Raw genomic sequence first — 14,789 nt, 5'->3', positions numbered from 1 at the left:
GCCCAGGCGGGTCTCGAACCCGCAGGCTCAGGCAATCCACTCACCTCAGCCTCCCAAAGGCACGGGATTACAGGCTGAGCCACCAAGCCCGGCTTGTTGTAATGTTTAATAAGGTTTTTTTCTTTCCTGTGTTCAATATTCATGCAGAGAGTATGACTAATTTGACATTATTTCTTTAGACTTTTTTTTCCTTTTCTTTTTTTTTTTCTGTTTTTTGAGCTGGGGTCTCACTTTTCCACCCAGGTTAGAGTGCAGTGGCTCACCACAGCCTCAGCCTCCTGGACTCAGGTGATCTTTCCACCTCAGCTTCCTGAGTGGTTGGGACTACAGGTGTGTGGCACCAAACCTGGCGAATTTTTTGATTTTTTTATAGAGACGAGGTCTTGCTATGTTGCCCAGGCTGGTCTCAAACTCCTGGACTTAAGCGATCTTCCCTCCTCAGTCTCCTAAAGTGCTGGGATTATAGGAGTGAGCCACCACATCTGGCCATATTTCCTTAGATCTTTGAATTTGGAATATGCTTTGTAATCCTGGTGTTTGAGCATGCTGAATCCTAACCACTAGACTACCAGGGAAGACATCATAATCCTGTTGTTTTAATGCCACTCTTTATACCATAGACAAGTGTGTACAGTGACCACATGTCTTGTCATGTGTTGGCTAAGGCAGAGGACAGCTTAAAGCTTTCTACCAGTCTTTTGTTCAGCGACTGCATGCTTCTCCTTTGGAGGGCATGTTGTTCCTGTGCTCATCCTAAAGGGTGGCACAGAACCCCTGATTCTCCTGGGTGACCAAGCTCTGAGCATCGGCAGGACATGGATACAAGAAGGAACACAGTGACGGGCGACTCTGTTGCTGTCCCTTTTACTCACACAGTAGATCTTCCCAAGCAATGGGACAAAAGGAACAGAGGATGCTAATGACAGCACACTGGGGGTACATGTGATGACTCTGAGCCTGGTGCCACCAGACACTCAGAAATGACAGGGGTGTCCACAGCCCCAGTGGTTCCGTGCCTTTGCAAGAAGCTGCCAGTTCTCAAATTCCAGTAGGAGCTTGCCATACAGTGTTTCTTTCCTGCTTCCTTTAGAAGGGTAGCATAGACATCATCTAGGGCTGCTAGAACAACATACCACACACCGAGTAGCTTAAACAACAGAAACATGTTGTCTTACCACTCTGGAGGCCAGAAGTCCCAGATCAAGGTGCCAATGGGGCTGGTTCCTTCTGAGGCTGTGAGGGAAGTCTCTGTCCCAGGCTCCTCAGCATTTGGCAGCCTCAGGTGTTCCTTGGTTCGTAGTTGGCGTTTTCCTCGCCTCTTCATGTTGGCTTTCCTCCGCGCATGTTTGTGTCTGTATCCAAATTTCCCCTTTGAAGAAGGACACCAGTCATAATGGATAAGAGTCCACCCTGATAACATCATCTTAGTTTTATGACATCTACAAAGATCCTGTTTCCAAATAAGGTCACATTCGTAGGAACTGGAAATTAGGATTTTAGCATGTTTTTGGAGGATACCTTGCAACTCGTCTCAGGTATATAGTAAGCAAAGGCCACAGTGTTACTTAGCCAGTCAGCCTTTTTTGTAAGACCAAGGTGTTAAGAAGAGCAAATGACTGTAGTAGCCTTTGGAGAATGCAGAGGGCCTCTGAGGACTCTAGACGCAGTCCCTGAGGGATCCAAGGACTAGATCTGGTAATTTAAGGCAGCTCACGGGGCTTCCATCTTGCTGCATAACCTCCTTCCTTCACTACCCCCCATGCCCAGGCCTCCTTCGCACTGCCCCCCCCATGCCAGGCAGAGTCCCACCACAGCCTCACAGGTTTCTCACTCCCTTGTCTAAACATATCTGTCCAGAGACTTGACACCTCACCTCCAGCAGGAAAAAAAATCATGGACATCAGATTCTCTTCCCTGATATTGAGTTAATTTCTTATAAACATTTTTAAACAAATTTGATGTTTTCTCCTTAACAAAAATAGAATTGCAATGATTTTCGGTTGCTGAAAAGTAGTGAAAACTCGGCCACACACCAGACATCCTGGGGACCCCTCATTCGGTCTGAAGGTGAGTCGATGACTTAGTTTAGAGAACTAAAGAAAAGATGCAACCAAGCCCATTTCATTGGCATGAAAAATGAAAAGTAACTCTGTATTTTGAAATGTGGAACTCTTAAGATATTTCTAGAAGACTCATAATAATAGAAATGGTCATAGCTAATCTTCACTGAGAGCCCCTGTATGTCAGCACGATGCTAAGCTCTTTACATGCAGTGTCATTTGCTTTTTCTAAGCAAATGGAGTAAGATCTATTATTAACCCCATGTTACAGATGGAAAGACTGAGGCTTCAAGAGATCAAGCACAAGGTTAAATAATGCAGTGTAACATTTTGAGTTGCATAATGCAGTGAAGTTTTCTGACACTGCATAAATACATCAAATGCATCATTAAGGGTTAGGAAATTAAGTTAAAATCAGACAATGTCAACTTCTCTGTATGTTTGTGTGTTTGCACAAATGTGTATGTACACGGAAAAGCTTTTTTATTCAAAAGATGCAAAAAAATGACATTTCTGTTCCCTTTCATTATACAACTTCCATCAGCTAATTACATTCCATGTACAAGGGTGAGCAGAACCCCAAAAAACCCTGGAATTTATTTATAAAAAATTGTGTATTTACATGTTTAAACTTCAGTCACCTTCAAAGTACTCTCCATTTGATGCAATACACCTATCAAGTTGCTTTTTCTACTGCTCTGTTTGTGAACTCATCAATGTTGATGCCTTTTAGTGCGTCTGCTGTTTTTTGTCTCATCTTTTCCACTTCAGCAAACGTTTCCCTTTGAGGACTTTTTTCATCTGAGGAAACAAACAAACAAAAAAGTCGCCTGGGGCAAGATCCAGTGAATAGGTGATGTGGGGTATGGGAGTCATGCTGTTTTGGTTAAAAAGTGCTGAATACTCAGTGAGGTGTGGGCAGGTGCGTTGTCATGGTGGAAGAAAAAGTCACCCGTCTGCCACAATATTGGATGTTTCTTCTGCAAATTGTGACACGACCTTCTCAAAACTTCCAGATAAAAACTTTGATTGTTTGATCTGGAGGAACAAATTCCAAGTGTATTACAAGGGGCCTGCCCTCCAAAGGATAATTCCATTTTTTTGGAGGGAGGGTCTCTGCTCATATTTTAAAAACTCAAAATCAGTTTTCCAGGAGCACAATTTATTCTCTGTGTGATCCATCCTTTTATTTGAAGAGAATATTGGTTTGAGGAAACTGTGTGCTTTGAGTATTAAGAGAGAAATTGCAAGTTGTCCCCCAATATTTATTTTTCTCCTCTTCTGTAGCCATAGAGTCTCCAGTTTTCAGCTGGCACATAGCTTCCAGGAAAAAAACAAAAACAAAAACTATGATCCTAAACTCTTGGTAGTTGAATGTGGCCATAGAGTAAGTTCTGGACAAGGATGTGTAAATGGGAAAGTCATGTGACAACTTTAAAAGAGGTGCCCTCCTTAAAAACATCCAGTGCCCATCCTCTGCCTGTTTCTCTTTGTCATTTCCCTGTCCCGCTGCCTCACATGCAGATGAGATGGTCAGTTACCATCTTGGCCCTGAGGACGTGGGGCACAGTGTCTGGAGGGAGACATGTTTCCAGGACACCAAAGAGCAAGCAGCCAGGCCAGGCCTAGGCTTTGACCTTCCCTTTTTATGCTAGAAGGAAATAAATTGCCATTTCCCTTAAACCACTGCTATTTTGGGATTTTTTTCTCTTTCTTGCCCCTGAATCTAATTCAAGATGGTTTTCTTTTTCTTTTTCTTTTTTTAGAAAGCAGAATTTATTGAGAGGACAGAAAAGTTCCCACAGTGGGAGGAGACCCAAAGGGGTTGCCCCTCAAGTTGGCTTTCTATTTTTGTTGTTTTGCCCCTAACCTGATGACCCTCTTTGTATCTTCCTGTATAAGAACTTCTGGGTTTTGGATGCAGGGTGTGAACAGGACCCATGTGCTGGTCAGGCTGCAATTAGAGACTGGGGAATGAGAGGAGAGAGGGCTTGGCCAGTGGTTTCTAACTGCTGGTTCTCATCTGAAGCATTTGAGAAATTTTAAAAAATAGACACAGGTCCCAGGCCACACCCCAGGCCTACTAAGGCAGGATCTCTGGAGGCAAGTCCCAGGCCCGTGTGCTGGTCCTTGGGTGACTATTAGTCTAGGTCCTGGAAAAACATGCTTCTCCTACACTCTTCATTTTCTTAAATTGCTAGGGAAAACTGGGAGTCTGGGACCTCAGTAAGAAAGAGCACATGTGTGAAACATGTTCTCACCAATGGAACTCAACCTTTTAATTCATCCATAGTTGTTATGGGGAATGTTATATCTAGAGTGTGAAAAACACTGGACTTGGAGTTGGGACACCTGAGTTTGATTATAGGGTCTAAGACTTATGGGCTGTGTGATTTACGCATTATCCACCCTTTCATCCATCCACTCATCCATGTTCCATTGATTCATCCACTTATCCATCCATTTATCCATTCCTTCCATTCATCTATTCATCTGTCCACTCAGTCATCCATCCACCAACACAGTCATCTACTTACTCATTATTTCATTCATCTATTATGTGTCAGGCACTCTACCTTTTCTTTGCAATGTGCCCTGCCTACCTTGTTAGGTTGTTGTGAGTGTCCAGTGGGATTATGGTAAATAAGAATCCTTTGTGAGGCTTTCTGGATTCAAAACCTTTTTCTGACACTTAGTAATAATTTTGTGACTTTGGGCATGGTACATACACTTTACATTGTGCCTCATCTTTCTCATCTGTAAATGGGGAAAATAATATCTTGTAATTCATACAGAGCTTGGCCCATAGAAGTTACTGGATAAGAATTAGTTGTCATTTTAATTGGTAGAGCACTACACTGGCATAGCCAGTGCAGACAACCCCAAGTTTATAGGAGTGTAATCAGTCAGGCTCAAGAATAAAGGTTATTATTATTTACTTTGTTCCCTTTTCTTAATGTATTATTAGCATTTGTCTGATCCATAACTGTCATACACAAGTACAGAAAAAATCATTTAGACACATGGAATCTCTCAGTGGTGGGAACTTGACAGCATTTTAATAGTATATATTAACAGAAGCACAGTTGGGTCACCTGCAGGGGTGACCAGAGTCTGACAGACATGTTCCTTTAGGGCCTCTGTTCCCTGTCTCTACTCCTATGCTCTACCCCGACATCACCATTACCATTGCCTCCACTGCAGGGAGGAGATGAGAACACTCTGAAGAGCTTAAGGAACATGTCTAGGATTGCATGGCCGGTACCCACTGGAGCTGGGGCTCTGAGTGCTGATCTAGGCTATTCATAAGCCACACCCCTCTCTGTCCCCTAGGGCTAGGCTGGCTTTGTTTGGAGGCTTCACTCCACTCCTGCCTTCATGCCATGTGTTTGGGTATCTTGGGGGGCTGCCATAACCAAGTATCACAGACTGAGTGACTTAGCAACAGAAATGTATTCTCTTATAGCCCTGGAGGCCAGAAGTCCAAGACCATGGCAGGGTCATGGGCCCTCTGAAAACTGTAGAGAAAAATGGTTTTTGTCTCTTCCTAATTTCTGCTGGTTATACCCAGTCTTTGGGGTCCCTTGGCTTGCAGCTGAATCACCTAATCTCTGCTCTTTCTTCACATGGCCTTCCCTGGGAATCTCTGTTTTCACATGGCATTCTTTTTTTAAGGACACCAGCCATATTGGACTAGGGACCTATCTTCTTCGTATCACCTCAGCCTTAACTAATTGTATTTATAACAATTCTATTTCCAGATAAAGTCACATCCCACAGTATATTAAGTCTCCTACGTACGAGCCTTCAAGTTGTAAACTTTCAAAGATGTAAAGTGCATTCGCCTGTCTAATAAGTTAGTTCATGTGTCTGGCAAACATTGTCACATGTATGCATCCCCTGCAACTGGTTGTGTGTTTGCATACTTTACTGTACAGTACTGTATAGAGTACAGTAGTGCAGTATTCAGGATGTCCAGAAGCAAGCGTAAAAGCAGCCATGCAGCCTGTTGTGTTAGTTGAATACTTAGGCTGACTTTGTTGACTTATGAACAAATTGGACATAAGAATGTGGTCTCAGAATGGAACTCATTTGTGTGTGGGAGACTTACTGTAATAGGGATTCCAACATATCTTTTTTGGGGGTCAGGGGCTACACAATTAAACACATAACACTGTGTATTGGCAGTTTGAGAAATATCCATTTGGGCGTCTTTCCTGAATGCATGCTACCAACAAATGGCACACCAGCATCATCGTTTTTGCATTAGGTTTTTGAAAATCCTCCATGACTATACGAGATGGCCCACTTACTTACACTCGTTAGAATGTCACTGTGCAAAGAGGTAGAGAAAGTTTGGGACTAATGTCCATGGACTGATGCATGACCTGACTGTCACAACGCATACACAGTCACACCCACATGCAGTCACACCACTCATGCAGTGATTCCAGATAGTTCACATAAACAAGATCATAGGATTTGTGGCCTCTTTCATTTATGTTCATCTGCTGCAGCCTGGGACTGGGCTTCACTCCTTTTAGAGTTAGATAACATTCCAGTATATGTCTAGACCATAGTTGTTTCTTTTCTTTTTTTTTTTAAGACAGGATCTTGCTCTGTCACCCAGACTGGAGTGCAGTGGCATGATCATAGCACATTGCTGCCTTGACCTCCTGGGTTCACGTGATCTTTCCACCTCACCCTCCCAAGTAGTTGGGACTATGGGCTCACCCCTTTCCCCTATGCCAGGCTAATTTTTTTTTTTTTAAGAGAGACAGGGTCTCCCTGTGTTGTCCAGGCTGGTCTTGAACTCCTGGCCTCAAGTGATCCTCCCATTTCGGCCTCGCAAAGTGCTGGGATAGCAGGTGTGAGCCACCATCCCTGTTTATTCATTTCATCAGTTAATGGACATTGGGTTGTTTCTACCCTTTGGCTATTGTGAATAATAGTACTATGAGCACGAATGTATGAGTAGCTATTTGAGAACCTGCTTTCAATTCTCTGGGGCACACACTCTCCTGTGATTTTATTTTGTTGCTCCTCTGGGACTGGAGCACCCACTCCTCCATGTGGTGAAACGTGCTCAAGCCCAGCCCATGTTCCATATGGGGAGTCTGGCTGGGCTCTCCCCTCCTACTGGGAAGACCTCTTACTGCTAGCCCCAACCTCTTGGCCATGGCCTGCCCCAGATGTGGGCAGGCTGACATGTCTTTACAGCTGTGTCTTCCTGGATCTTGACCCTTGCCCCGTCTTCAGTAACCCCCCAGGCACACAGCCATGTGGGCCTCACTTCCCTGAGGCTGCAGCTTGGTCACAGGTTGCTCTGCTCAGGCTCCTCCTGGTGTACACAGACCTCTTACCTGGGCTGGTTTCTTTCCACAGGTGAGTCTCCAGGTACAGAACCAGGCTTGAGCACCGGCTACATAGCCCTCATTGTAGTGGTTCTTTGTGCCCTGGTGGCAGGGGTAGCTGCCCTTCTGATCCTGCGCTACCAGAGAATGAATGGAAAATACAGCTTCAGAAGCCAGTCGGGCAACTTCAGCTATCAGGTGTTCTATGAATAAGCGGAGCAGGTCTACCTGAAGGTGGGTGTGAACAGTGGATGCGTCCCTCCTCGGTGGAGTGGGCTTTGGCCACAGGTAGATGTGTGTGTCCGTGTTTTGTGGCTCCCTACTGGAGGCATATCCTCCCTTCCTAAAAAACCAACAATAGGCAGGCAGGGGCGGGGGGGTTGAAAGTGGGGGAAACACAGGCAGCCGATGGGTGGCGGGTTCTATGTATTCACACACTTGCTGGCCCCATGGAATGAGAGACTGCACAGTGGGTAGAGGAGTGAATGTAGAATCCCCGTGCTCATCTCAAATCCCAGCTCTGCCACCATTCGTTGGGCATCAGCTGAGGCTCTTGATGCCTCGGTTTCCCTATTTGTAAAAGAAAGCTGGGTCTGGTGTTGTGGCTCACACCCGTAATCCTAACACTTTGGAAGGTTGAGGCAGGAGGATTGCTTGAACCTAGGAGTTTGAAATCACCCCAGGCAATATAATGAGACCTTGTCTCTACAAAAAAAAAATTTTTTAATTGCCCAGATCCGGTGGTGCATGCCTGTAGTCTCAGCTACTTGAGAGGCTGAGGCAGAAGGATCTCCTGAGCCCAGGAGGTTGGGGCTGTGGTGAGCTGTGATTGTGCCACTGCATTCCAGCCTGGGCAACAGAGTGAGAACCCAACTAAAAAAAGATTATAATAAAATAAAAAATAAAAGAAGCGTTTGAGAATAGATCCAGTCTCATGGAGGGATGTGAGAGTTGAATGAGAGGTGATGCAGGACCCTGCCTCAGGGTCTGGCACACTCGGACACTGACCTGTCCCAATGCTGGTCCTTGCTCATGTGTCCCTGAAGCCTTGCACTCACAGGGAGCATCACTGGTGTTGTGGACACCACAGTGGGCCGACATACCACACAGCTCTAGCCAACAGCCTTAATAAACATCCAGACTTTGAGTACCAAAATGCTTTTCTTTTTCTTTTTCTTTTTTTTTTGAGTTGGAGTCTCGCTCTATAGCCCAGACTGGAATGCAGTGGCTGCTCCCAGCCACCGCAGCCTCGACCTGCTGGGCTCCAGCGATCCTTCCGCCTCAGCCTTCTGTGTAGCCGGAATTACAGGCACGCGCTACCACGCCCAGCTAATTTTTTGATTTATTGTAGAGATGAGGTCTCGCTGCCCAGGCAGGTCTTGAACCCGCGGGCTCTGGCAATCCACTCACCTCAGCCTCCCAAAGGCGCAGGATTACAGGCTGAGCCACCGAGCCCGGCTTTCTTTTCTTTCTTTTTTTTTTTTTTTGAGTCAGAATTTCACTCTGTCACCTAGGCTGGAGTGCAGTGACACAATCATGGCTACCTCAACCTTGACCTCCTGGGCTCAGGTGACCCTTCTGTCTCAGCCTTCCAAGTAGTGGGAACCACAGGCGTGTGCCACTACATTCAGCTAAATTTTTGATTTCTTGTAGAGACGAGTTCTCACCAAGTTGCCCGGGTTGGTCTCTAACCCCTGGGCTCAGGCAGTCCTCCCATCTTGGCTTCCCAAAGTGCTGGGATTACAGAGTGAGCCATTGCACCTGGCCCAGAGATGCTTTTCTAATCTGCTCCATGGCCTTGTTTTTTCTTGGACCTGCAGAGTTCACCATGAACCAATGACATACCTTTTGGAGGGCAGTCTTTAGTATAAGCCTTTAGTGGAAAATGCCAAGACTGTGTGACTTCTGTAAAGATTTTGAGAATTAAGAAAAAGAAGAAATGATCACAAGCCTCGTTAGGCCACCTTCCCTGTGCTCAGGTTTTTATCCTCTTGAGATAACAGCTCTTTGAAACAACTCTGCAAAGTGTGATAGACACTATCCCCAATCTTAAAATGAGGAAATGGGGCCTAGAAAACTCCAGTGAATTCTCCCAGGCCACACAGCAGAACACAGACTATAAGGTACCTCTCTGTGTGGCGACCTCTACACTGCCCTGGCAGGGTGACTTCATCAGAGAAAACATCATCCCTTCCTGGATCTGATTCTGTAACTGTGAGAGGGATGCTTGTGTTGATGTTATCTCAGCCCTCTCTCCTCCCAGGACTCCTGGTAGCCAATGTGCACGTTATTCCGGGTCTCAGAACTCCTTATAGCATAGATGGATAGAGTTATGAGGGATTTTTTTTCCTTCCTTCCTTCCTTCCTTCCTTTCTCTCTCTCTCTTTTTAATTTTATTTTAAAGATGTGGGGTACAATTCAGGGTTAAGTATATAAGTGGTCATCATGCAGGTAAAGTTTGGGCCTCCCCTTGGTTCCCACTTCACCTGGTTTGAGATTTGTTTCTCTTATTGATGTTATGTGCTTCCCCCCCCCGCCCCTCCCCCGGCAGTGTCCCACTCCTGACAATCCCTTTCTTATAGCATTGTTATAAATGTTCAGGGTCCGCTTAGGAGTGAGAACATGTGGTACTTAGATCTTTGTTTCTGTGATAAATCACTGAGTGTTACAGACTCTAATTCTATCCAAGTGGCTGCAAAATTCATAATTTTGTTTTTCTTTATGGCTGCAAAATATTCCATGGTGTATATTCAGTGCATTTTACTTAACGTCTAAAATGTAAATACCAGTAACAGAGCTAACTCTTGTCCTGCTAAATCTCTAAAGAAATCTGGTGGGCCAGAGCCCGGTCATGTTGCATGTCCCTGACCTAAATTGGCCTCTGGGCTTTTCTTATTTTTTCGGGGCTTCTGTCTTCCAGAATGAAAGGCATCTATAACTAGCTCCAAATTTCCCGCAAAAATCTGCTCTTTGAAAAACATCAGCCAACAAATCTACCCACTCCTTCTGGGTGGACGTGTGGAGCAGTTCCCTCAAGCCGAGCCCAGAACCCCAGTGGGTTCTCCACCATGTCGCTGCCCATCCGGCCAGGGTGTCTATGCCCGTCACCCACCGCCACTGGCTAACACAGAGGGAACTTGACTTCCTGGGACCAGGCACAGCTTCATAGCCCCCATTCCTCTGTGGGTTCCAGGAGCCACTGCCCTTACTTGCTATTTCCTTTTTTGGGAAATGATACTAAATGAAGTGTTTTATTTATTTATTTTTGCCCTTTATTTTTTGCCTTTTATTCTGGGCACACACTGTCTCTATCCAGTGAGCATAGACTGGTCCTGGGGCTGGTGGTTCCCTCCGCTCCCCATGTTCCCAGGTTTTCTGTAGAAACGTCACGTTCCTCTCCATGAGCTGACCCAGGTGACCTTCCCTACACAGGTCGCCATGAATCAAGTTCAGTCCTTCATCCATCAAGCATTCACAGGGGCCGGCTCCATCAGGCACACCAGGCTGGCGCTTGGGTGACCCAGGGAAGATGACAGCAGCCCCTGCCTGTCCCCAGGAGGCCACCATCCTGTAGGCCTCAGATGAGCAACACACCACCAGGCAGATGAAGGGCTGCTGGAGACAGGACAGAGCACTGGAGGGCCCCAGGCTCCAGACATGGACTCTCACACCCGGCGCCTCGTGGCTCTACCACCGCTCAAGCCACCTCCACACCCTGGCCTCCCAGACCCATGACCGTCCAGATTGGTCCATGTGACCCCCTAGGCCTGTTCACCACTGATTTCCATCACCTGATACCTTCTTCGGCAGGCACATAATATTTCACACTTTCAGAGATATTGGACAGTGTGCTCTTGAAACCCCTTTACAAATAGGTCAGTCTTATAAATATACCACTTGTGTTATTTTTGGTAGATGTATATGCTCTTTAACTTTTTTTCTGTGTTCCAGAATATTATTTTTATTTATACAACAGTGACTCAAAAGGCACTCTATCAATATGAAAATCTTTTTAATAAGGAGAAATAACATAACACAAAACACATCACTCTGTTACATTTTTTCAAGTATTTTCATGGTCATTTTTTCATAGAATCCTCCCACTGGGGCAGGTGGAACTTGCTCATTACATGAAGAGAGCCAGTAGAGGGAGTAGCAGGGTCCTTAATTAAGGTCACAGGATTAATCAACAAGAAAATGGGTCTAAAATCTAAATATTTTAGTCTAGAATTTTCTCCATTATGCCATGCTAAGAGATAATGGTTTTCACCTTACTTGAAGTAAATTAGAATCATTTTAGATAGTTCACATCTGAAAGTAGTTTTTCCTCAGTGAACTTGGAGTTAGGACATGGCCTTAGTTTTTCACTCATGAATTATGTTGAATGTAATTAGCTGACGTTCACACAGAATATTTGGGGAAAGGAGCATTTTGATTTACTGGATATTTGCAGAGTTGGTCAAGAATCGCAATGTGTGGTGTGTGTGGACAACAGATTCTGACCAAGTGGCATAAATCGCAGGTTAGCTGTGGGGGATGCTGCATTTGGTCTGGTCACATGACCGATCACTGTGTATCTGCCCAGGGCTGCTGCTGTGCCGGCACTCTGAGGAGACCAGGAATGTGTCTGGTTCTTCCAGAGTCACATCCAGCTCAGCTGTTCTGATCTCAGCTGAGGACGTTTCATTTGCCTTTCTTGAAGAAGAGCGTGAAATGTTCAATAAACCCAGTGTCGAGCCCCTGGCTGTGTGACTCTTTGGATTTCAGAGAAAGTAGGTGGCATATTTTCAAACTTCCTTGACATTCATGTAATCTTAATAAACATGGTATGTTCATTTATTTGTGTTTTCTGTAATAATGAAAACTTGGCCTTCCCTCTTCTTCCCTCCCTGACACCGGACTCTTCTTCCAAAAATAATTCCTGAGCACCACTGTGCTCTAGCCCTGAGCTTGGTGCTTTAGACAACATGGTGAGGGAGGCAGATCGAACCCTGCCCTTACAGAGCACATGATCTTGGGGGGCAGGGAGACATTCAACAGATGAGGGGAGCTATGGTAAGTGCTGAGAGGGAAGAGTATATGTGTGCTGTGAGATGTCCCTGACTTGGTTCCTCCATCCACCCACCTAACCACCTACCATCGGTCCATTCACCCGTCCATCCATCCACCCATTCATCTATTCATCCATTCATCCACCCATCGGCTCAACCATCCACTTATCTATCCCCCTCTCATCACTTATCCATCCATTCACCCACCTATCCATCCATCCATCCACTCACCCATCTAACCATCTGTCCATTCATCCGCTCAACCATCCATTTATCCATACACCCACCCATCCACCTATCCATTCACCCATCCATCCATCCATCCATCCATCCATCCATCCATCCATCCATTCAACAAAAGAATGTGTATTGAATGCCAGTTTACAAGATATTAGGAAGACGACAAAAATAAAGTCGACTCTTTGCCCTCAAGTGTTCACAATTCATCTGAAGAAAAATTCCTGTGTCTACTACATGCAGTAAAGCCAGGGAGCTCTCAGGAGGAAAGCGAGAGACAGAAAAATGCACATGTGTGCATGTGGGTGTGTACATGTGTTCACATCACTTCTCTGGAAGGTGCTGCGGTGTCACGATTGCTGTGTAGGAATTTTCTCAGCCTGTATGCTGCTTGTATCTTAAACCCTCCAATGCTAGACTCTTTCTGCTGGCATGGCTCAAGAGATTAAACCCAAAGTATTAAACCCAAAATGTACTGAAACAGAATAAGGAAAGGAGGGTCCCAGGGTGACCTTTGGACATCTGCAGAGGTTGTTCACTGCTCTGCAGTGTAGATGTCATTCCAGGTTCCCCAGAGGATCCTTTCATAGACTGAATGTGCAACTAGGGTCTCTTTGTCTGCAGGGGGGTGGGGTGGGATTGGGAGAGTTCTGCATGAACCTTGCAGAATTTTCTACACAATTCTTACTACAAGACTTCCACATATAGGGGGCACCCAAACGAACAAACAAAAAATGGAATTATCTTTTGGAGTAGTACAGCTTGCAGTATAGGCTTCCCCTGCTAGGTAAATGTTCTAGTAACCTATTGGCATCAGGGTACTAGCTAGCATTGTTGTGAGAGGCTGTGTTTGGCTTCTGCAAAAACAATATTTTTTTTTTAGTTTTTTTTTTTTTGAGTTGGAGTCTCACTCTGTCGCCTAGCCTGGATTGCGGTTGCACACTCCTAGCCACCACAGCCTCGACCTGCTGAGCTTCGGCGATCCTTCTGCCTCAGCCTTCCAAATAGCCAGAATACAGGCACGCACTACCACGCCTGGCTAATTTTTGATTTATTGTAGAGACGAGGTCTTGCCAAGTTACCCGGGTGGGTCTTGAACCTGCGGGCTCAGGCAATCCACTTGCCTCGGCCTCCCAAAATACTGGGATTGCAGGCTGAGCCACCGAGCCCAATGTTTTTGAGATTCTTTCCACATGTTTGCCCATTTCATGATGGTGATATGAGTGCACCTGCCCACCATGCACTGAATGTTCTGCAGTTTTTGACCCAAAACAGCATGACCCCCCTGCCCCACCCTCCCTATTCACCTGATCTCACCCCAAGTGACTTTTCTGGTTTCCCCACATGAAAAAAATCCTTAAAGGGAAGCATCTTGCTGATGTGGAAGAGGCGAAACCCCAAACAGCACACACACTAAAAGATCTCAAAACTGACAAGTTCAAAAATTATTTTGAGCAGTGGAAAAAGCATCTCAATAGGTGTATTGCATCAAACAGAGAGTCCTCTGAAGGTGACTGAAATGTAAACATGCAAAAATAAGCACACCATTTTTTAATAAACAAATTTCATTTTTGGAGTCCCCCCTCATACGATTGTTCTCACCTTACGATGGAATGGAGACTTTGATGCAACTTTTCTAAAGTCAAACAGCCAGTCAGTGGAGGAGCTGGAATTTTAACCAAACCCATTGGTTGTCAAGTCCATGCCACCCTCTGCTTTCTCTGGGGGATGGGAAAGAGGGCCTTTGCAGATCTTAGAACTCAGAATGCCTCTGAGTCATGGAGAGATGGTTGGGAGGTCCTCAAGTTGCCATCCTGTATCCTGAGGGTTCTCGTGTTCAAACACTATTTGGGACCCCGCTTTTCCCAGCCTGGGATCCTGGGCCATGACTTGCTCTGCAGTAAGGATCTGAGGGAGGTGGAGTATCTGTGGAAGGTGGAGGGTCTGATGGAGATGGAGGATCTGTGGGGGGTGGAGGATCTGAGGGAAGTGGAGGGTCTGAGGTGGAACATCTGAGGAAGGTAGGGACTCTGGGGCGCTCCACACTCCCTCTGGTTCAGGCTGCATTTCTCCAATCTGGCCACTAG

The 14,789-nt window shown here is 45.6% G+C and overlaps 1 protein-coding gene across 2 annotated transcripts in view; it reads left to right on the top strand.

Moving 5' to 3' along the window:
• Positions 1-7,658, top strand: part of UMODL1 (uromodulin like 1) — a 71,112-nt gene extending 63,454 nt beyond the window's left edge. For both annotated transcript variants that reach the window (XM_008052858.2, XM_008052857.2), the window contains exons 21-22: positions 1,983-2,067; positions 7,446-7,658. In XM_008052858.2, the coding sequence (XP_008051049.1) occupies positions 1,983-2,067; positions 7,446-7,627 (267 nt within the window). In that variant the 3' untranslated portion in view covers positions 7,628-7,658. The remainder of the gene's footprint in view (positions 1-1,982; positions 2,068-7,445) is intronic.
• The last annotated feature ends 7,131 nt before the right edge of the window (positions 7,659-14,789 follow it).

Source organism: Carlito syrichta, unplaced genomic scaffold (genome assembly GCF_000164805.1).
Source record: "Carlito syrichta isolate Samal-C Ts95f unplaced genomic scaffold, Tarsius_syrichta-2.0.1 Scaffold287598, whole genome shotgun sequence".
Taxonomy (NCBI): domain Eukaryota; kingdom Metazoa; phylum Chordata; class Mammalia; order Primates; family Tarsiidae; genus Carlito; species Carlito syrichta.
The sequence above is the reverse complement of the archived record's forward strand: the minus strand, read 5'-3'. Positions and strand labels throughout refer to the sequence as shown.